Here is a 23,744-nt window from a genome sequence, read left to right as displayed (position 1 = left end):
ATACTAATTGAAAAAAATCTCTAAATCTATTGTCATCCCATATCATGTTTTTTAGCCTTTCACTAACACTAAAAGATCAACACATTTTTTTTATTTTATTTTAGGAATTTTAAGTTAGGTATTTAGTTATGTACTTCTTTCTGCTTTAATTATAAGCAAATTTTTACTTTTTAGATTTATTGGATAATTAATGTATATGACTTTAATTATAGACTAGATATATCAGTTATTCAATGAATCAAAAAAGTAAAAATTTGTTTATAATTAAGGTCGGATGGAGTATGCCGTTAAAAAAAATTCAGTTATATAAAATAATTGTAATTATATAAGGGTAAAGTGTGCTCCTCTTAAGATCTTAAGTTCGATTATCTTCGATATCAATTTTAGTGAGTTAATTCGTAAAAGTTTTGCTCTAACTTTAAATGAAATTCTCACAAGTAAACAGTAAAATTGAACGTTTCAGATTAGTGGTTCGTACAACGGATACCGAAGTTTTAAAAAAAATATAGTGAAAATTAAATAAATGTTTTTCTTAAAAAAAATACTTTCTCTGTTCTAAAATATAAGGGAAATTTAGTCAAAGAAAATTAAGGTATTTGGTTAAAAATTTGGATTAAATACATTAATTTTATTTAACCAATTTTTACTTATATTTTAGGACGTATGGAGTAATAAATAGTAAATATAAAGTGAGTGGATGGAGTCTCATTATAATTCAGCAAATGTCTTAAAACTTTCATGTGCAAAAATATTTACTGTTACCTCGCAAAACTCAAACAGGAAATTTCTCATATGTTTTGGTTACCTCTCTTTAATGACACAGCTAAACTCAAATTCCAAAAGTCTCATATTCAAAACATGTATTTTTACTGTTAAATCACACCTTCAAAGTCTGTTTCTTTTGCAAAAATGTAAAGTAAAAAAGTTTTAGCCCCACATCGAATGTTACCTGTAATCCGGCAAGTCTTGGATGGTTTCCTCCAGCGGTGGCCATTCAGAAATATCTCTGTCTGTCACTTGGTGCTTTGGGCCACTGGGCCCGCCCATATTCCAGCCCATAACGTATTGTTCATTTGTTTCTGTCCGTTTGAAGGTAGCAAATATATTGAGTAAATCGCACCAAACCTTACAAAATGATTAAGATAAAATGCCTCTCCACCAACAATCATTTTCCTCCTAATAATTTTTGCTTTTAGTTCCTCTAATTTTGTTTTAGTTCATATTCAAATTTCACTATATATTATTTTATTCAATTTTAGTCTTTATTTTTATTTTTTATATGAAAAATAATATTCTATAATATTTTTATCGTGCGTCAAGGAGGGTGAATTGTCAACATGGAGATGAAGACACTGTGATCTTCAAGGTTGATGGAAGTTTCTTGACAAATTTAGGTAAAGCGGGTTATGGTGGACTAATCTCATACCATGATGAGCTTTCAACTTGACTTCTATATGAGTGCGGGGATGTTAGTTATCCTACATAAGACTCAAACCCTTCGATCATTAATATAAAAAAAATTCATCTTTTAAATATATTAAAAAATTAATGTATCTAGACTATATTATAAGCTGAATACAATATTTTTCAATGTATCTAAAAAATCAACTTCTTTTTATATTAAGGACTACCATAAATGAAATACTAGGTGTGTCTTTTCCAATGACTTTAATTTTTTGCTCTAAATTTTTTATTAGGAAAAAAATACAAAAAATAAAAAAAGTTACAAAGAGGTAAAAAAATATCTATCTAGTATCTATCCAAATAGTGAGTTGAATGGGATAGGAATAGTAGTACTGCTGACTATTAGTATTTGACTTGGAGCAGCATTCATGAGCTAGTTAGCTAGCATCTGCATCCGGACATAATCAACACGCGCCCGTTCAGTGTGACAGAAAACAACGGAACACAAACAAACCATAAACAAACCCCAAACCATACCAAACCAAAATGCTTCCTTCCGACAAACTTCGATCTGAGTGTGTGAGTATGTGTTAGTTAATTAGTTAGTTAGTTAGTTACAACTGTATTCATTGATTCACTCACTCACTCACTCACTCTCAGAGTCACAGTTGAGTTAGTAGCAACAGTACAGAAAAAAAAAGATGAATAGCAGTAACGGAGGGATGATGGGTTTCAGTAAATCATCAGCAGCAGCAACAGCAGCAGCAGCAGCAGCAGCAGCAGGATCAGCATCATCATCACCTTTCACAGTGTCTCAGTGGCAGGAACTTGAACATCAAGCTTTGATCTTTAAATATATGGTTGCTGGTCTTCCTGTTCCACCTGATCTTGTCCTTCCCATTCAGACTACTGCCTTTCATTCCAACAATTTCTTTCATCATCCTATTCCCACTTGTAAGTTCTCCCTTTTATTTATTTCTCTCTTTCTTCTTTTTTATCTTTATTTTATTTATCCCACTTAAAAGTTGTTATTTCCTTAATAAACATTCTTTAATTTTGATTTACTAAAATCATTAATACAATACTCAAGAGCAGATGATCTTTTAGGTTAACCAAGGATTTGAGTTCCATCCCTGACTTAGGTCCCACAAGACTCGAAGTATTAGTCTCTAAAGGATAACTTTTTACATTAAAAAAAATTATTATTACAATGTTTCTTTCTTTCAACCCTAATGGCTGGCTGCATATTTGATCCTATCATATCATTTAGCTCTTTGTTCCATGGATTAGTAGTTTATCTTAGAAGGGCTGACCAAAAGGATTCATTTTTCCTTTTTTTTTCTTCAATGTTTCCCTTTTTTTGAAACTGCCAAAATTACTAATCAGTTGTTAATGTTAGTATTTTTCTTCTTCGCTGAGACTTGAATCCTAGTTGTTTTATTCCATAATTCCTGTAACTATTAGCTCAAACACGAATACACACTCCGACATGTAGACATCAATAATAACTTACGAAATGTAAGTGATTAATTTAGCTATGCGTCAGTGTCGTGTCGGTGTAGGACTCTTTATGTAGGACTCTTTATGTGTAGGTGCTACATCCTTTACAATTAAACATTCTAAATTTGTAATACATTTGCCATCATTTTCAACTGTCTCTATTACTGATTTTCTTTTCCCTTTCTGAGAGAGACATAGATTTGAAAGTGCTGAGTGGTTTTCTTTTCTGCTCTTCAGCTTTCTATACTTGTAACTAAATCCTACTACTGTATTATTGCATATTCAGTTATGAAAATTTTCATATATAGCTTTTATCGCTTTCAAATTAATGTCTCTTATTGATTACGTATATTATAACTAACTATGTATGTAAATTTATAGTGAGTTATTGTTCCTTCTATGGGAAGAAGGTGGACCCCGAGCCAGGAAGATGTAGGAGGACTGATGGAAAAAAGTGGAGATGCGCGAAGGAAGCATACCCAGACTCCAAGTACTGTGAGCGCCACATGCACCGTGGCCGCAACCGTTCAAGAAAGCCTGTGGAATCACAAACTATGGCACAGTCGTCATCCACTGTGACAACTGTCGCTGGTGGCGGCAGCATACCTGGAAACTTCCAGAACCTTCCCACAACAAATTCCTTTGGTAGTCTTCAAAATACTACTGCTTCTGGAACTGACCGTGCTGATTATCATCTTGATACCATTCCCTATGGGATTCCAAGTAAAGAATACAGGTAATGATATCCTTACCCTTATTATATTTCATTTCGCACCTGTTGGTTTCTTCGTATTGGAAAATACTTTTAACCAGAGAGAATAGAACAGAATAATATCGTAATTGCTTTGCATAATTAGTGGATCCACCTTTATTTCTTCATGTTCTTAAAATTTTCATCCGAATTTGTTGCAGTTTTTTTGTTCCAATGACTGCGCAGGTCAGTTTTTTTGCACAAGCATTAGAATGACTATAGTTGTTAGTTGTTTTGCTTCCCCTTCTTGTGATTTTCTTTTCAACGTTGACGACGAGGAATTGTAGTTCTCTCACTATATCCTGAACAGTTATGTCTGCCTGCTCGTTCTTGTGATTTTTGTGTTCGGTGATGCTCTGACCTCTATGAATGATTCAAAATTGTCCCCAAACCACTTTTTGAAAGATGGTCCCTTAATTGCATTCTTCTTTTCTTATCCATGCATTCATTTATTTCTAGAATATGAAGTGTATAATAAAACAACTTTTTTGGTATAAACAATGAGAAACATTTTAGCATGTTAATATGCGGTCCTGCCGTCAGCTTGCCATAACTGTCACATGGGCATAATGAGCAAGGTAGGTACACTAATTGAATATCTTCTAAATTAACCTTTCGTACGTGATGTGTTTCCTTCATTACTTTCCGACAAAAGGGTGTTTGACACTTTCTCTTCATATACCTTCAAATATAGCGGCAAATGTTTATTCTTTTCCCCATAACCATATCATGCTGCTCTTTTTGAAATTGTAACTTTCAGATTATAAGACAAAAAAATTTCTTTTCCTGTTCATATTCATATGACAATATGACATCACATTTAAATATCAAATTGATAATGCTATGTTGACGGGTCTATGAAAAAAAAAGAAGGAAAAAGCTCAGAATTGATATTTAGTTTAGACATCAGCCAATTTTATTTGTGAGACTGCTGTCATTGACACTGATTATATTCAAAGATATCACTGCAATATGAAAATCTTGAACTTCTGATGGCTTTCTGAACCTTTGATTTATGATTAAGTTTCATTTCCTCCAATTTAAATGGAGCCTTGATTGAGTAATTTCATCATATGGCGATAATAATAGTTTCTTTGTTCCTAGGAAAGAAATTATTGTTAACAGTGTTTTGCCATCTTCAACTTTTTCTTATTTCTAATGTCATATATAATAGTCAGCATCATCATCATCATCATCATCATAATTATTTGTTTATACTATTGAACTTTGCAAGTAATGCATACTATTCTATGATGAGTTTCTGTATGATAAATATGGTTGATAGCAACAAGGTATAAGCAAAAAGGAACCTTTTTATACCACGTGGATTGTCCAGCATCGTTACTCCTCGTCCCTTTAACTGAACAGGTATCTTCAAGGTCTTAAATCTGAGGGTGGAGAACATAGCTTCTACGCAGAAGGTTCGGGAGGAGGCAACAAGGGTCTCCAAATGGAGTCGCGGCTGGAAAATGCATGGCCTTTGATGTCAACCAGAGTTTCCTCTTATTCTGCATCAAAATCAAGTAATGATTCCATGTTGCAAAGTGATTATCCCCGGCATTCATTTTTATCTAGTGAATATGGATCTGGTCAAGCTGTGAAGGAAGAGGGCCAGCCTCTTCGACCCTTTTTCAACGAATGGCCTAAGAGGAGGGAGTCATGGTCAGGTCTAGAAGATGAGAGATCCAACCAAACAGCCTTCTCCACAACTCAACTCTCAATATCCATACCTATGTCATCTTCTGATTTCTCTGGCACAAGCTCTCAGTCGCCACACGGTGAGATATATATATAAATTAGGTAAAGTTTTGGATTGTAAGCAATAAGCACAAATTAACTGAATCCTGTGATTGTGTCGTTGCAGATAACTAGAGCAGTCATTCAGGATCTTCAAAGCAATTTTATGGAAGGACCAAACAAATCTAGTTGGATAAGTGTGGTCCGGTGAAATCCTGTATTCGTGTATTTTCTTTCATTGAAGCTGATTTGTGTACAACTTGATGCAGTTCGTTGTAAGAAAAACCAGCATCTACTCATCTTGTGGCAGGAGTGGATACTTGTAGAACTCTGGGACATTCTTCGTTTTGGATTACATGAACAAGCAGAAATATTTCCGTTCTGAATTTTATGTATGTCTAATAAAGTTACTACTGGTTTTGTTCTTGTAATTTTACGCACTCCTTCGAGGTTAACTGAGTTTTTCGGTGCTTTCATTTGCAAGGGCTTGTTATTTTCAGTTTTTCACTTCTTTGTATGTCTGGTGTGGGTTTAACCCTCAAACTCAGTTTTACTTTTGCAATGCAATTATATATAACTTGGTCTTCCTTAATCAGTTTCTAAGCACACATATAATCTAGTCCTAGTTAATTCCCATGACGGACTGGTGGATAGTGTTATTGCGTTTCTAGCCGATTAATGCTGTGTTTGAACCGCGGTGGGATTATGCCAAACACACGTTTTTACAACACAGGTATTATTTGTAGCTTTTCAGTTCCACGGCAAACTGGGGCCATGTGGACGTGCGTTTACTTGTGCAAAACTCAAACCAAACACATACTACTATTGTGCTTGGAACTGCATCTGACTTACAATCTACACGTCCCAAGGCAACTTCAACGTGGAATTACAGAAGCTAGAGAATGGAGCTCTGAGATGGACTCGCGTTAACCTTGGTTTGAACATGAAAACAGAAGGTCACTAAGAGTAGTCAAGAAGTTGTGCTTGTATTAAAAGTTAAAAAGATTGATACAAAATTTAAATTAGGATTACATCAAATTTGATTTGATTCAATTTAAAATTAAATTATTTGATTAGATAAAATAAAAGATCTAAATGAATAATAAAATTCCAAGTATATAAAGATAATCAAAATCATGTTATTCTCTCTTTATTTTTTTCACAAATCATGATCATAATATTCTATAAATATTTTTTGTTACAAATCATGATCATGATTCAAGATATTAATTTTTTTTAGTCAACCATGATTCATGACCAAGATATTCTCTCTTCTTTTTTTTTTAGTGAACCATGGATATTCTATAAATAATAAATATAATAATCGAGTATTTTTCTCAACACAAAATTGGTAACAAATCTTTCACCAAAACAAAAATGGCAACAAATCATGTCTCCATCAAAAGGTTGCTATTTATATGCAAAATATTATTACATTATTATGTAAGAACTAAGAAAAAAATTAGTGTATTTTGCTGTCACATAGCTTAGCGATTAGACACACCTCAAAAGCGGCAACAAATCATGTTCAAAAATATTACTCCTTAACTTGCATACATAAGAGCTATTTTTGAAACTTCACATGCAAGATTTGTATTGTAACCGACAATGATTCCAGCAAAGAGAATTACGAGGAACGTTTCATCTTCTTCTTCTAATGATAATCTCAAGAAGTTGAAAACAAAGAGAACTAGGAGTAACCATTCACCTTCTACTTCTAGAACCTCCGTTTCCAACCAACAGAAGAGTGTCCGACACGTCCCGAATATGATTATGTCTCGTGCAGGGAACCTATGGGGTGCTAAAAAAAGGAGAACCCTAGTTTCCAAGCGTTCCATCTTTGAGGCTAAAGGTAACAGTTTTTTCCTCTTCACTTAAATTTCATGCAAGAAATTTTGATTTCACTAATTGGATATTTTTGTAAATCTTAATTTGATTTTATTGTCCTATGCTATGTTTCTAAGTTTGGGATTTTTTTTTTTGGTTGGTAATAACCCTCTGGGAAAGAGGCGCCTGGTGATCTAGAGTTGGGCCGCGAAAGTCTAACTAAAAATTGTTCCCACCAAGAATCTAAGTTTGGGAGCTTTATACGTTGTATAGATGAATGAGTAGTTAATATGAGGTTGGTTTTGAAATTGTAAGGAGTTACATTTTGGTATATCTGGTTCATGAACTCGTTTTTAGCTATGAAGTATGGACACTCCTCGGATTAGGCGTGTCACACATAAGTGTTGGACACTGACACATATAATTACATTGAATCATGTCATTTTCTCAAAATCATTATTAGTGTTGACATGCAAGTGTACGTGTTTGCGTCGGGTGTCTGTGTCTAGGTCTGTGCTCCATAACTTTTTAGAGAAGTTACATCGGTGTATAAGTTGGAACAAGAGTTTCTTACGTTTCAATAGAATAGAGTGGTGATGAATTAGTTAGAGTTTGTTAAAGTTCTGTTATTAGTGTGAATCACACAGGATAAGAAACATAGGCTATACTGGAATCATTGTTAGTCGTCATCACAAGAAGGATGGATTAGAATTTAGTTTTTTACTATGTAAGAAGCATAAGCTATACTGGTATAGCCTTTTTATGGTGCCGCTATCTGAGATTGACAACATAGGCTAGATTAGTATATTGTTGTTTATATGGATTTTTTTTTTTTGAATATTTATATGAATATTTTATTATTCTTGATTGCCAGATTGCAACGAGAACTCAAATAGTACGAATAGGTCGACACGAGGAGATAGCAACATGGTTGGAGGCAAGGTTGATGAGCGCCTTAAAGGGAATAGTATAGATTGTAATGCAGTTTCCAAGGATTGTATTCTGCCATCTGAAGATGCCAATGTGAAGGCGGAGTATACTTCCACTACTCACGACGAGACTAGTGGGATACTTGAAAGAAGTCAGTCTGATTGCTATCGAGAGGAAACATCACAGAAATGTGTTAGGAATGATAAGAGTGAAAATTTGACACATAAAAGAAAAAGCACAGTAGTGGATCAGGGTTCTGATGTTACTGCTACATTGGTTGACGGTGACTACCGCAACTTGATAGAAAGGCCTTGCAGCAATGTTGTAGAAACCAGTAGGTCTTCCAAAAGAATAAGGTAACTTTATTTGCTAGCAAACTATAGGGTGGTTATTTTGTCACATAAGCTTATTTTTCTAGCTTCTTTGATCTTTATTAGAGATATATAGTATGTATTAATACTATATATCTCTATAATACTATATCTCTAATAATCTTGTTTGTTTTCTTAGGCGGAGCAGTAATGTCGACCAACCTACTTCAATATCTACAGACGAAAAGTCATTTGCAAGAAACATGGAAGGTCAGTGATCTCCATCATTTTAAGTTTTATTTATGGAATTTTAGAGTTTAAAGAGATTGGTAATTTAATCCATGTGAATTACGTCTTTTACTCAATTTGTTTGTTCAATTGAATGTTAGACTCGGGTAGACCTCAAGGGAACAATGCTGAAGATAAGAAAATAAGGAATCAACAGAAGAGCTTACATCTTTCACTGAAGCCACAGATAGCAAAGCTTTGTGAAATTCTTCTTCTCCCGGTATGCAACTTACGTTTACTTTATTTGGTTTTATTTGCTCTTTGTCATATTTTGTTAAAAAAATTACACTTTATTTATCAGATTGTTTTTGTATTGATCAAATTGGTGTTTATCGTTAAAGGGCTAGATCGTGGCTAAGTTCTGATTTTTTTTCTTATTGGTGCTGTAACATTTTGTTTAGAACATAAAATTAATAGTGATATCTGAAATAGGAAATGGTTTAAGGCTTTTAATGAGAACGTATTTATGTTATAATGATCTGCGGCAGGTTTCTCGAGTTTTTGGGTTGATAGTTTGATTTTATTGGAGAGCGCTCATGTATTACTCGTTGATGGATTAATTTTATTGTATTATGAAGTCATTGAACACATTGAAATAGCCGCAATATCAGTTTTACTTGTTTTAAGAAATAAAACATGGATTCAAGATTATGAATGGAGAACCTTAAGGAATATGGAAGCAATAAAACCTTTCAAAGCAGTTTTTTGGTTTCATAGATATTTGAATGCCTTTAATTTCTAGTATACTAATCTAAGCTCTATTATCTATCACCATATTTGATGTTTTTTTAACATATCTTTGTGACATTGCAGGATAATGTCAAGAGTATGGTCAGAAAGATTCTTAAATATATCATGAACAATCACCGTATCTGTGCAGAACCAGTAACAATATTACAGGCTTTTCAATTATCTCTGGTCAGAATATTTTCTTGATTTTTCTTCTGTTTCATCCTTTTTTTTCTTATTCAGTTTTCTCCCCTCCCTTTGCATGGCAGCATAGTTTTTTCTTTCGGTTTTACAGAAAATTGGAATTTAAATTTTTGAATCACTTTTATATGTTACAGTTGGTAATCCAAGGTCAGATGTATAAGTCAATTGTTTTTGTGGTCATGCTATCTTGATTGATTTCGTGTCATGTAAGAGTTATTCGTTAATAACTTTAGCTTCCCCTCCGGAAACTTGACCCCTTTAGCATTTTCTCCTCCTCCGTATTGCAATATGGTTACCTTCTCAAAATCCGATTTAATGTGGGAAAATTAGTTTATACGGTTTCCTAACTATAATGTATATTGTTCACTTGATTGCTTGTAGTACATTTAACTGATGACAACCTTTTTCTTGCAATTTTCAGTGTTTGACAGCTGCTTCTTTGCTAGAGCACAAACTTGACATTGAAGCTTCCCTCATTCTTGCAAAGAGGCACTTGAATTTTGCCTGTAAGAAACATGCCGTTGATCAAATTAATACAATGCTGTGGGATCTGCGGGAAAAGTTTTTATTACTCAAAGAAAACTCTAATGTCACTGGCTCTCCAAAGGCTTATGAATCATCAAGTAGGCTTACGCATGTTGAATCGACCGAAACGTATGTTTCCAGAAATATTGATGAAAGTCAGAAGCGCAAAAACCAATGGAGAAAGCTACTTCAGATGCAACTGGAAAGTAAAAATAATTTGAAAAAAGATATCGAGACCAAAGAGTCTGATTTTGCAAAAAGGTACAAAATAGAGTTGGGAGCTTATAAAAAATATTATGTGATGACAAAACAGAAGCTCAAGGATTACAAAGCAGAATATTATAAAAGACTTGCGGAATTGAAAAAACAGCATGAAGTACGTCTCCAGGCTTTCGAGACCAAGAAGTTAGAAGCAAGGCAGAAATTCCGAGAGTCATGGACACTAGATGAAGTGTTAGAAACTAGTCGTGAATGTACCATTTCCAGTGAATTGAGTAGGGAGGAAGCTGTGAGGTTGCCTAATACAGTCAAAAGTACTGATTATCAAGAGAATGCAACTCTGAATTCTTTGTCAACGGATCAAAAATCCGATGCAGGTTTAGATAGGGTCGTATCATCAAGACCTTGTATCTCTTCTAGCGGCGAAGAGGCTGAATGTCAATTAATAGACAATGTGGTAGTGAATGAAAGTACTACATCAGACCACCAGGAAGTAGTACATAAAACCATGACAGAAAACACTTCGTCCCCGGTGACTTCAGTATCTAGACCAGTGAATCTCATTGAGCCTCAAGAACAAGTGCACTTGAAGCCATTATCATCCGTAGAGTCACCTCCTAGTCCAAGTATTGATTTACCTTCTAATCAATCCAATCATGTTTCAATGGTCACAGAGCCTATAGAGCAGATGCAGAAGTTACATTCTTCCAACCGGAATTCCTCTAGTGAAAATGCTCTCTCCAGCAAGATTTGTGTGGCATCAACTGCGTTTCAAAATCAAGCCTCTGAGAAACCTGCCTCAAATTTAGAAGTTGGTTCACGTAAGCATCAATTAGTGCCTCCAATCTCGAACATGGTCATTGATTCCCATGTGTCTAGTGTAGTCAGAGCTCAGGACACAAGAAATTTGTCGACTCAAAAAGTTATCAATAATCATCCTATTCAAACTGCAGTACAATTTCGTAATCAATTGGAAACAACAGTAAGGGAACATGATGAGCAAAATGTGAAAACTCGTGAACTAATGGTTATTTTCTGCTCTACTCATTGCTGTGAGAATATTTATTTAGATTTTATATCTTACCTTCCTTTTATTGTATTTGATGGAACAGGAATTACAGCTGAAATATAACTTTGAGATGGAAATGAAGAAGATTCAGGCTAAATATGAGGAAGAGTGCGAGAAAACAGCTTACTTAAAAATGATGTTGGCCAATGCCAAGTCTAATCCTCAGTTTCCTGGTGCATCACGAATGCTGCACCTGCAAGGTATACTTCCTTATGCTAATTGCAGAAATCATTGGAATGTCTGACATCTACTATTCTATCGATTATAAATTTTTTACGAAAGTAAATAGTATATTTGCTTCTGGTAAACGCATCTGAATTACCAATAAGATATTTGTGGAGATATATTTAGGGGGCAATAATTAAGCATGGAACTTGTTGTTATGCATCTCTTCTTTTTCATATTCCACTCGTTTACGACCATCAGCTCTTTGTTTTTCTCTTTATCTTTTTCTAACAAAATTACTATACTAATGCCAGATGCAGGTTCTAACCAAATGTTACACCAGCTTCCAAGACAGCAAAATGCTACTTATCACTCTCTTGATTCTAGTCCATCTTCCCGTGGACATGTTGCAGCCACTTTGCAGCAGAATTCATACGCTTCATCTGGCTCTCATACTATGGCACTATCACCAGCTTTACAGGCCGCTTACAATACATCGGAAATTTTCAGGGATTTTTCTGCAAGACAACCCATCTTTTCAGCCTCAGGAAATCTTCAAGCAGGTGGGGAGGCATCACATCTCCCACCTTATGGACCCTCGGCGTTTATACCAGCTTCATGCGTCAGTCTGCATGGTATGCCAAGTCACCCTGCAACACCATCTTGCATCAACTCCATTTCTTCAGCCTCAAGAAATCTTCAACCTGGTGTGGAGATACGTACTCCTGCACAGAATCTATATGTATCCTCAACATTTATTCCATCTTCATGTGTCAGTGCAGTTCCACACGGTATTCCAAGTCACCCTACAAAACCATCTTGTATCGACTCCAACTCGTTACTCTCAGGAAATCTTCAAGCTGGCGCGGAGATATGTATCCCTGCACTGCATAACCAGTCTTACATAGTTGGAGTTCCATATGGTATGCCAAGTCTCCCTGCAGTACCCAGTAATTCTCCTGCAAGTTATTTCTCATCATCATTATCTCAACGGCTTGCCAAACCAATGCCGCCACCAACGGCTACCCCTAAGGTTGGTACTCATGGGGTGCATGGGCAAGAGAATATAGGGTTGTCCCCCCATACTCATACTCTATCTTTCAAGGATATGCACATGAATCCTAATAGGAGATAGACAATTGTGTTTAGGCCTGAAATTTTCGGTACCAAAGTTGGTTAGCAGTAGCCCCTAGGCAATATTTAATGTCATGTCATATTGTTATATTAATTTATATTAAAATAAATTTAGATTTTAAATTTATTTTGTTGAGAGAGTATGGTACTCAGCAACCTAAGAATTTACCTTGATTTTAATTTATATTCTTGCACACCCACTTTTTCCTTCTTCAATAACCACAATTCCTACCTCCAATTTTTTTTTCTCTTTATTTTCATGCTTTTATTCATTGTGGATCCTCTTCAATGTTGTAACTTATGGGTATAATGACGTTGTGGGTGGAGGTATTGGCCATAAACCCGGAAAACGGATCATACGCAGTTACTTCATTAACATAGAAATTGTTGTAAACCGTCGGATAAAAAACGAACGGTTAAGATCAAAATTGTATGAAACTGTATGGAATAAATTTTAGTCGTCCGATCAGTTTTTAATGACCGAGATTGGCTACTGCGTGAAATTGTATGTGGCAGTTACAACAGACAATCTCAGTCCCCATAAACCCTTACTTTGCCCTTACTTTGCATTTTTTATATTCTTAACAAATTAATTATGAAATTATTTCATGGTAACACACAAAAAATTATGCAAATTGTTATGACCGGAAAATATTTTTGAGTCGTGCTAAATGCGATACATAATATGCAATACATATTAACATATAATCATCGAGCATATCAATTCAAACTAAAAACGACAGCATCAACTGCGCAACTAGCCTATCAATGCAACCTATGAATTCCGGAATTTAACCTTTCTGCAAAAAGTCGTGGTTCTCTATCCGCTAAAGGTGCAACAAAGTCCTCTTCGTCTACACCGTGCTACAAAGTCCTCTTCGTCAACACAACACTCTGGTGCAGTCTCCAAGACATGCATTTTTTTGACAACATAATTATATTTTTTAATTTGTGTGCAAAACTTTAAACAACATGCGTATTATAAGACAATAAAAAACACATTTATTTGAAGAGGGATTCCACCGCCCCAATAATCCAACTAAAGTGATTTTTAAAATGGTAAGGGAGATTGATAGCTGCGAGAAAACACACTTTAACAATGTATCTTCACAGACCAAGTACTACGAGATCACCCCTTATCATTCTGGGGTGACGGCGGGATAGTACCATTCTCTTGACTCGAAATGGGGGTAGGTTTGAAAAAAGATCTTTGAGTGTCTCTTAACGCCTTTTTTTCTTCTCATCCTTGTTAGACTAGTATGCCTCAACAAATGATACTATTTTTCAGTCAAAAAAAAAAAACAAACAAAAGGATACTATTTTCATCGATTGGAAGCGACCTCGATAGGTAGCTTGGGTCAAGCTCAAATGTGAAGGCAAACACAAAAGTTCAATGAATCTTTTAGGTTGTGGAGCTCTTCTTCATGATAGTAGCATTGTTTGCTAGGCTAGTTATGTCTGCAAAATTGGAATTTGTAATGTGCTCCGTGCGAAGATTTGGGTCGACATGGATTTGACTATGAGACAAGGAATTACACACCTTTTAGTGGATAGTGACTCAAAGGTTCTAATCAAAATGCTAAAAAGAAATCACATCATTAACGAAAATATTCCTACCTTGATTCAGCGTATTCGTGATTTACAAATTATGAACTGATGTGTTCGATTTTAAAATTGTTCCCGGTACTGGACAAATTGGGGACCAAGGGACGTGACAAAAACTGAAATTTGTTTCTCACTGAACCACGGGACAACTTTTTGACCTCTGCACAAGTTGTCTAAAATACAAAAATAACATTTTTTCAACCAAAATTTGTTCAATACCTGAAACGTTTGTCCTGTGTCGTTATATCTTGTATTATTCTGTCTATACTTACATTTTGCATATCAAACGAACTCTTTAAACTCTTTGATTTACATATTTTGATGCTCCTTCCGAAAATTTTCAAAAACTTATTTTTCATGAGGCTTCATATTTGCCTTTAACTTTGTAGTTTCTATTTTTCTCCTTGCGGCCCTTTGGTACAAAAAAATAAATGATTTATTTAATTTTTTTTTGACAATATTTATTATTATTATTATTTTTTTACAATACATTATTTAATTAATATTTTTTGACAATATTTATTTAATTAATATTTTTAAAAAAAATTGAAAAAGAGAAACATAACCTTGAGAATGAGAAAAATGAATCGAGAATTTAGACGAGGAGGAGTTGCTTAGCTTAGCAATTAACATTCCCCCCAAACAAGATCCATCCATTCCAGTAACCTCTCGGCATGGTGGATTCTCATTTCTTCATTCATTCATTCTTGATTTGAACTATTACTAACTACTCTGTTACACACACACTCTCTCTCTCTCTCTGCAACCAAAACCAAAATGGGTTGGGGAAGAGGAATCTTCGAAGCTTCGATAGTGTTAGGATGTCTTTCTTCACTTGGTTGGGCAGGTCTATGGTTTTTGAACCGTCGTCTCTACAAAGAATACGAAGAGAAACGTGTTCTCGTTCAGATCATTTTCAGTATCGTCTTTTCTTTCTCTTGCAATCTTCTTCAACTTGTTCTCTTCGAAATCATTCCCATCCTCTCCAAAGAGTAACTACTAATTACTATCTCCTTTCCTTTTTATAACAGACAATTCACTTCTTAAATTCCTTGAATAACTCATGTATCTAGTCGACCAAAGTTTAGATTCATTGAATAATTGATGTATCTGTAGTTTAGATTCCTTGAATAGCCGATGTATCTGGTCGACCAGAGTTTAGATTCATTGAATGATCGATGTATTTGGTTTATGTTGCCTGTAGTTTAGATTCCTTGAATAACTGATGTATCTAGTCTATAATGTACGCAAACACACAAGTTCCTTTTCTAAGAAACAATTTAGATTTATATGGAATAACTGATGTATATAAGAAATAATTCACTTATGTGTAGTCTATATTGTAGGGCAAGTTCCTTTGTATGAGAAACAATTCATTTTTTAGATTTATTGAGTAATTGATGTATTGGTCTGTATTGTAGGCAAATTCCTTTTTATACGAAACAATTCACTTATATGTAGTCTATATCGTAGGTCAAGTTCCTTTTTATAAGAAACAATTCGTTTTTTAGATTTATTGAGTAACTGATGCTTCTGGTCTATATTGAATAACTGATGTAATGTAAGTATATATTAGTTTGTATTGTAGGGCAAATTCCTTTTTATAAGAAATAATTCATTTATATGTAGTGTATATTGTAGGGCAAGTTCCTTTTTATAAGAAATTATTCATTTTTTTAATTTATTGAGTAACTGATGTATCTGGTCTATATTGTAGGGCAAGATTGGTGAACTGGAAGATTGACTTATTCTGTTTGATTCTATTGTTGGTATTTCTTTTACCTTATTATCATTGTTACTTGATGCTTAAAAACAGTGGTTTGAGAACTGAAAGGGCTGCACTTGGAGCTTTTTTGTTTTTGATTGTTTTTCTCTATGGCTTTTGGCGAATGGGAATTCATTTTCCAATGCCGTCGTCTGATAATGGTTTCTTTACTATGCCTCAATTGGTTAGTAGAATTGGTGTCATTGGTGTTACTGTTATGGCTGTTTTATCTGGTTTTGGTGCGGTTAACTTGCCGTATAGTTATTTATCACTTTTCATTAGAGAGATTGAGGAAACTGAGATTAAGGCTTTGGAAAGACAACTAATGCAGTCAATTGAGACTGCTATATCGAAGAAAAAGAAAATTATTCTCTCTCAAATTGAGATGGAGATTAACCAAGGTTCTCAGGAGAGGTTAACTGCTAGATCTTTTATCAAACGTATTGTTGGTACAGTTGTTCGATCTGTGCAAGAGGACCAAAAGGAACAAGGTTAGTTAAGTTTCCTTTTATTCTTCTTCAAAACTCCATTTCAGGTGTCTACTTTAGGGATAAAAATTTAGGTGAATATAGTATTAGTGAATTACATGATCAATAAAGCAAAGAAAAGTGTGTACCAAAGACATATAGATTGAAAAATGATATGTGTTTATGCTGTGGTTTATGTGTTCAGTTGGAGACTAATGCTTGAGTTTTCGAGGATAATATCTTACCAACTATTATCATTTCTTTGAGAAAGTTTTTTTTTATAGTATTAGCTAGAAAATTGAGCAGGAAGAAAGGGAATTTGACACAGAAACAGAAGAAGGAATCCCTTACTGATGGGTCTTGGTCGGTTACACATAGACTTAGAATGCTAACTCTTCCAAGACTGAGTTACTTTCCAACCGTCTACTTATTCTGCCTCGATTCCTATGTATTGTCACCTCCTAACCTCTTTACCAACTAACGAGCAAAAAACCAAATAACTAAAGGTGTATCTATCATTTTTTTAGCTTCTCTATGATGCCTTGGTAGTTTTTATGGGTTTCTTTGTAGTGATTGCCCCTTCCTCAGACTCTGCTATGGCAGGAGCTGTAAATGGCTTTGAAGTGGGAGAGTGGGGAGTCTTTGGCAGTTACTGTCGTGTGCCTAGGAGGTCACAAGTTTGAGTCTTGGAATCAACCTCTTGTAAATGCAAGATATGGTTGCAACATACCCACAACCGACAAATAGGTCCGACCCTTCTGTGGATCCCCAGTCCCCACCATGACTGGATAGCACAAGTTTTCCTTTTTATATATTGGTTATTCAGAGAGATTGGATTCCATTGCTCAATTTATGTGTGTTTCCTTTTTTTTTATCAAAATGGGGCCTCCCCTCTCAATCATGTAAATAAATGTTACCGTGTTTAAATATGATTGGAATTTCGAAACAAAATTTGCTCAAGTCAGGGTTTTATGTGAATTTTGTTTTGAATACTGGTCATCAAATAATTAATTTAATAATGGTACATCTGATTGTATATTCTTATTTTCCTTTAGCTATGTTATAAAATTATCAATTATCAAATACAAATTTTAAAATTTTCTTTTCTTAAATGTGAAGATATCAAAGGCATGGAAGCTGAGGTAGGTGCTTTAGAAGAGCTTTCAAAGCAGCTGTTCTTGGAAATCTACGAGCTTCGTCAAGCAAAGGTTTACTTTATTTGATATCTTGGATTTCCCCGACCCACTTTTTTAGGATTGTGCAAATAGATATATTTATTTTCATGACATTTACTCCATAATAGTCAATTCTCATATCATATGCTGCTTCTCGTTAAATTTCATTTCTGAGTTAATATAGTGTTGGACTATGCTTTGATAACACTTAAAATCCCAAATATGCATATTAGACTACAATTAATATTACACGGACCAATTCCAATATGTATAAATTTTGCAGAGACTAAAACAAAATACCATGGACCAAAAGCAAAAAGTGGTATATTTTTATGGACTCGATAAAAACAAAACAATATTTTCACAGAGACTAAACCGAAAATTGATATATTTTTAGGGATAAAATATATTTAAACCTATATTTTGAATCTTTCTCAACCACTCTTCCATTATAAAAACTTTCTGGAAGTAAGGCCTGTGTTAAGGTTTAAGTTCTTGATATGGACAGTGATCCTCAACATTTTTAGCACTAACAAAGAAATAGTATAGTGAGATAATTGAACATCCCACAAAGCTATATCTCTTGATTGCAAACTATCTAGTTCTAGTTCAATATAGAAGGGTACTTTTGTCCTGAATGTAGTAATTGATACCCCATTGTAACTGTACATGACTTGTCAATGTCGTCCTGCTTAAGGGTTTTGCAGCTGCTGGAATGAAACCTTGAAAATCAAAGCAACTGCTCCCAAACCATAACAATCATCACTAAAAACTATGGCATTGACCTTTAAAAAAACTGGATAGCAGTATGACTGCCTTTTGAAGAATGCATGTCGTAATCAATGATAAAATTATGAGCCTTATTTTGTATTGAAAAAAACAACTTCATCTTGTATAAAAAAATTAATGCGATTGAACTTTGCACTTTCTCATTTTCTATGTAAATCTGCTTAATATGAAAATGGTTTTAACTATGCAGGAAGCTGCTGCATATTCTCGAACTTGGAAAGGACATATGCAGAATCTACTAGGATATGCTTGTTCCATTTATTGTGTGTATAAGATGATCAAGGTATTGTGATATTGGACAGAATAACTTCATATTTTATAGTCTAGAATCAGGGTTTGTTGGAAAAACTAATGCTTGTAATGGTAAATTAGAGCTTTCTTAAGGTATAAATGGCTCAGAAGCAATGTGTGGTAAATCCAGAAATCTATTTGCTGACTGATGCTAAACTAAAAATTTATTTGTTTGATAACATGTTTTCAATTTATTCTTCAAGATTTGAATATATTGCTAATTAGGTTAGCATTCCAACTCATAATTCTGAACCTAAATAAAACTCACGATGTGGGTAAATGAAATTTACCAAAATATCCATATGAATTTAAAGTAGAAGCTTAGTACAGTTCCCTAACAAAAATTAGGACAATATGCAGATTAAACCCTGATGTTTGGCCCATTTTCATGTTTGGTACTCTTTGTTTTGTCACCGCTAACCTCCCTGAATTTTCATGATGCTAGTGCTGTCTTGCATCAGATGAATTTAAGAAATACTTAGATAAAGATTTTTCGTTGCAACTTTACCTTTAAATGTGACATGCTATCTCTATAATTAAGAATCTCAGCACCTTAAGCTGCCTTCTGTATTTAATATCTGAATTGAAGGGGTTTGGTGAATTTAGTTAGACAGTAATTGTATAATTTTTTAAGATAAGAGCAAAAGTTGATTTCTCATCATTGTTATCCTTTTAGGAAAGATTCCTTCTCCGCTCCTACATAATTCTCTTTTTCAATTTAATCCAAATAGTAATAAAAGTCAAATATAGTTACTAATAGTTATAGGAAATGAGCATTTTCTTGCAGGATCATCCTATATCAATGCCATTTCTAGATCATTTCTAATTTCTTGTCATTAATATGTTTCAAGGAAATTAAACATAGAATTTTGTTTTCATCTTACCACGGAACACCATACACTTATGGTTTGTATTGGTGAATTACTCCCTCTATCACATTATGAGTGTCACATTTGCAACAAAATATTCTCACAATGAGTGACATTTTCCGTTTCCAATGTAATATAATTATTTTTCTTCCAATTGTACCGTCCAGTTAATACTATGCATTACTCCCAAGTCATTATCCTCTACTTTGCATTTATGATAATGGTGAACACACTAGTGCTTGATATAGTTAATTTGGTAAAATTGTTGTTCTCTTTCTTTCGCTTATAAGTTCTCCTTAATTTGTGTCTAAAAACCTGGTGTGACACGCATAATAGGACAGAGAAAGTATATTACTGTGTTGAAAAGTTTAATTGAGGTTGACTGAACATATGTTTTTCCAATTTGTGACATCTATATGGTAGTATTAGCAGTAATAGTATATTGATGGACTATTTTTCTAGTGAGTGTTTTTTTAATTATTATTTTTGAATTTATTGTAGTCAATATGCCTAATTGATTAATTGTTTTTTTGCAGTCATTGCAAAGTGTTGTTTTCAAACAGGTAATACATCATACCTTGTAATGTTATTAGTATTTTCCAAATATAATTACTTCTTTCCACTTTTTGGACTACTCTCATATTGTCATTGTGCTTTTTTGGTGACAATTTGTTTGTATTATAGGCTGGTTCGGTTGATCCCGTGACAAGGATGATAAGTATATTCCTACAGTTTTTTGATATTGGAATAAATGCAGCCTTATTATCTCAGGTTGGTGTCCACTTTGTATGCCATTCTTTTTCTAGAATAGATGATTGTCAATGTGTCTGTAAAACCTAATGCATTCTTCTTTAAAGATCAAATTAGGATTTTTGTATTTTGTAAAGACTAAAGAGTTATGTACTTATATAGGTATGAGCTGAGGCTATTAAGCTGGCCTTGTTCTATTTACACTGCACATGTTCTAAATTAATTAGGATAAATATATACAGAGCTTAATTAATAAATACAATTAAGTTAGACCGGTGATGTTGTATGGCATAGATTGTTGGGTGGTAAAGAACCAACACGAGAATAAAATAAGCGTAGCAGAGATGAGGTTTTTTTTTTTTTAACAAGACAGAGATGAGGATGTTGCATTGGATGTGTTGTAAGACTAGACATGATAGAATTAGAAATGACGATTGACGGCATCAGAGAGTTTGGTGGAAACTAGGCTTAGTCAGTTTGGGCATGTAGAGAGAAGACTTGTAGATTCTGTAATAAGAAGCTATAATCTTCTGTTACTCTCCCAGTTCTTCTCTCATGCACCCGTTCCTTTGTTATTGACTAGAATTTGTATGGTGTTACATGATTTTATATTGTATTGATTTATAATTTTTCTGCATTCTTCTTTTACAGTATATTTCCCTGCTATTCATTGGATTGTTGGTTGTGATATCAGTGCGTGGATTCTTAACAAATTTAATGAAGGTATTTCTGCTGCTTTCAATTGCTATTTTATTTCCATTTGATTTTTTTTGACTAAATTTTTTTCCATTTGATATTTCTTGGATAGTTATGTTACTATTTTTTTTTTCAATGCCAGTTATGTTACTATTAGACTTTTTAATCCTTTTTTGTGTAGTGGGCCAGTGGAACCATTTAGGAAATACATAAATATGCAATAATAATGTGGTTTTAGAACCACCAAAACATATGGAAAATTTTAAGGCTGAATTTGCATACAATCTTGGATGATCTACAAAAGAATAAAATATGATATAGGAGAAAGTAAACAATGAACAGTCCTGGCACAAATAAATGAGATAATATATCTTCCGGTACTAGACAACCTACCCAAAGTCCCAAACAATATTGATATCCTTTTACAATTTATTTTTTTATAAATATTTTAAAAGAAAATTGTTGAACATAAAGAAACAAATAAAGGATACTTGCTTATAATGTCAAAGTATCCACTTTGACAGAACGGCAGAACCTCTATTAATGTATTATGAGATGCTATCCTCGTCACCACTGAAATAATGGCCACTGAACATCAACTTTCTAACTTAAAACGAAAGAAAGCTGTCAAGTTGAAAGATAACAAGGATTATAATGAGAGATACAATTTAACTTAACTTATTATGAAGCCTAACATCAATTTTTTCGGATTTCAGTTCTTTTTTGCTGTTTCAAGAGTTGGAAGTGGATCGTCCAGCAATGTTGTTCTGTTTTTGTCCGAGATAATGGGAATGTATTTTTTATCTTCTATTCTTTTGATCAGGAAAAGCTTAGCCACTGAATACAGGTATAAGTGTGTGCTTGGTTTACTGTTCCTAATCTCTCATACTGGTATTCACTCAAACAGAAACTATTTGTTCCTTTCTTTTTTTACTGCCTTTCGAAAGAATGAAGAATACCAATAACGTTTAAGTAAACCTTTCCATCATATTTTATATCTATACAATCAGCTTACTACTTTTCATTGTTTAGAATTCAACTCATAGTAGCAAACTGAAGTAAGGGTCTGATGATGTCCGAATTCATTGACAGGATTATTATTACAGAGGTATTGGGTGGCGATATCCAATTTGACTTTTATCACCGGTGGTTTGATGCAATTTTTGTGGCTAGTGCATTCCTTTCACTACTTTTACTATCCGCACATTATACATCTCGCCAAATTGACAAACATCCAATTGATTGTGAGTGTCACTGTACCACTTGAATATGAAATAATCTTCTTCTAGGCACTGTGAATTATATACCTTTTGCTGATAAAGAATTGAATCACTTACTATATTTGTTGTTTATTTCAATGTAAAACAGGAAACATATACTCCTGTATACATGTATAGTTTCTACCGCCACGGAAGGTATGGCTCAGGCCACTAAACACGGTAGTTAAACCTTGTAGATGAATGCATTTATGTTAATTTGATAACTGATGGAGACTATATATTTATTTTCATATGCCAGTGAATAGCTGATTATGAATCCATGCTGGAAGAGAAGGTTGATACTTGATATTGTTTGTTATATCAACATATGCTCATACTGCCAAATCAATCAGAATATCCATTTGGATTATCGTCTTCCGACAGTGGAAACTTCCGAGCAGTTATAGTTGTTGGGCAACCTTGAATGTAGATTTACTTCTGCTTGTTTAATACATAGAATGAATTGGATGTGAATAGTTTTTGCACTTGGCAACATACTTAGTTATTGGTAATTTTGGATTATCCATAAGTGGAATTCCCTCTCCAATATTTCAGTTGTTTGTCTTGAATAATTTATATTGTTGGCTTAATTAGTAATATCCATTTTAAATTTGATCACCTTTTTTAAAACCTCCATCACCCCATATTTTTTAAATTTTTTATTTTTCAAATCTATGGCCTAGATTTTATTAGATGGTGATTTTATGGGAGAGAATTCACTCCTCCACTCTGAGGTTCCATTATTGTTTACTTCAATGTTAATTAATACTCCAGGGCCACGATGATCACTGATGTTTCGATATGGGAACATAAATATTATCAGCTTTTCTTGATGAATCATTTCTAACTACTCCAATAGAAACTGTACATGCAGATTGCAGAGACACATCAATGTTAAAACAATACAAAGTATAAAGTAAAATTTTGACTATGCACAAGCGGTAGATATTTGGGTCCCTTAATCATGTTGGTCCTGAGTTCGATTCCTGGTCGGTGCGTATGGAGAAACATTTTTTGGCAGAGATCAACCCCTTAAATGGATCTCAGTTACCTCGAGGAAATTAGTCTCTGCAGTTGCACGCGGAGATACCTTTGATTTATCCAAAAAAAATTATGTACGGAATGTGTGTGAGGTTAATGAGGATCACCCATATTTATATTGGCGAGAGACCAAGTAGGACTCATATTTAAGATAAGATAATTACATTGTAAAATCTCTCATTTCTCAATATGTAGTTATTAAGTTAGTTATAAGCTTTCGCTTCAAAAAAAAGCCATGACCTCC

At 34.0% G+C, this 23,744-nt stretch overlaps 4 protein-coding genes across 4 annotated transcripts; all 4 read left to right on the top strand.

Annotated features, from left to right (window-relative positions):
- Positions 1-1,664: 1,664 nt before the first annotated feature.
- Positions 1,665-5,899, top strand: LOC123924606 (growth-regulating factor 5-like). The gene is made up of 4 exons (XM_045977553.1): positions 1,665-2,358; positions 3,286-3,640; positions 5,024-5,433; positions 5,520-5,899. Exons 1-4 carry the CDS (start codon positions 2,106-2,108, stop codon positions 5,525-5,527), a joined length of 1,026 nt encoding a protein of 341 aa, XP_045833509.1. The 5' UTR covers positions 1,665-2,105; the 3' UTR covers positions 5,528-5,899.
- Positions 5,900-7,000: 1,101 nt separating this feature from the next.
- Positions 7,001-11,561, top strand: LOC123922123 (helicase protein MOM1-like). The gene is made up of 6 exons (XM_045974868.1): positions 7,001-7,244; positions 8,094-8,505; positions 8,660-8,730; positions 8,850-8,968; positions 9,562-9,666; positions 10,103-11,561. The coding sequence occupies exons 1-6, from the start codon at positions 7,001-7,003 to the stop codon at positions 11,555-11,557; spliced, it is 2,406 nt and encodes an 801-aa protein (XP_045830824.1). The 3' UTR covers positions 11,558-11,561.
- Positions 11,562-11,564: 3 nt separating this feature from the next.
- Positions 11,565-12,898, top strand: LOC123923735. Its single transcript, XM_045976458.1, has 2 exons — positions 11,565-11,694; positions 11,974-12,898. The coding sequence occupies exons 1-2, from the start codon at positions 11,565-11,567 to the stop codon at positions 12,792-12,794; spliced, it is 951 nt and encodes a 316-aa protein (XP_045832414.1). The 3' UTR covers positions 12,795-12,898.
- A 2,048-nt stretch (positions 12,899-14,946) lies between these two features.
- LOC123924544 (GPCR-type G protein 1) lies at positions 14,947-23,089 on the top strand. Its single transcript, XM_045977486.1, has 11 exons — positions 14,947-15,390; positions 16,116-16,654; positions 17,750-17,838; positions 18,785-18,877; positions 20,291-20,317; positions 20,439-20,525; positions 21,156-21,227; positions 21,917-22,047; positions 22,293-22,444; positions 22,569-22,615; positions 22,719-23,089. Coding segments are annotated over exons 1-10 (1,407 nt in total). The 5' UTR covers positions 14,947-15,175; the 3' UTR covers positions 22,571-22,615; positions 22,719-23,089.
- Positions 23,090-23,744: the final 655 nt, after the last annotated feature.

This window comes from Trifolium pratense, linkage group LG4, assembly GCF_020283565.1.
Source record: "Trifolium pratense cultivar HEN17-A07 linkage group LG4, ARS_RC_1.1, whole genome shotgun sequence".
Lineage (NCBI taxonomy): Eukaryota > Viridiplantae > Streptophyta > Magnoliopsida > Fabales > Fabaceae > Trifolium > Trifolium pratense.
Note: the sequence above shows the minus strand (reverse complement) of the source record. Positions and strands in the feature narration are given on the sequence as shown.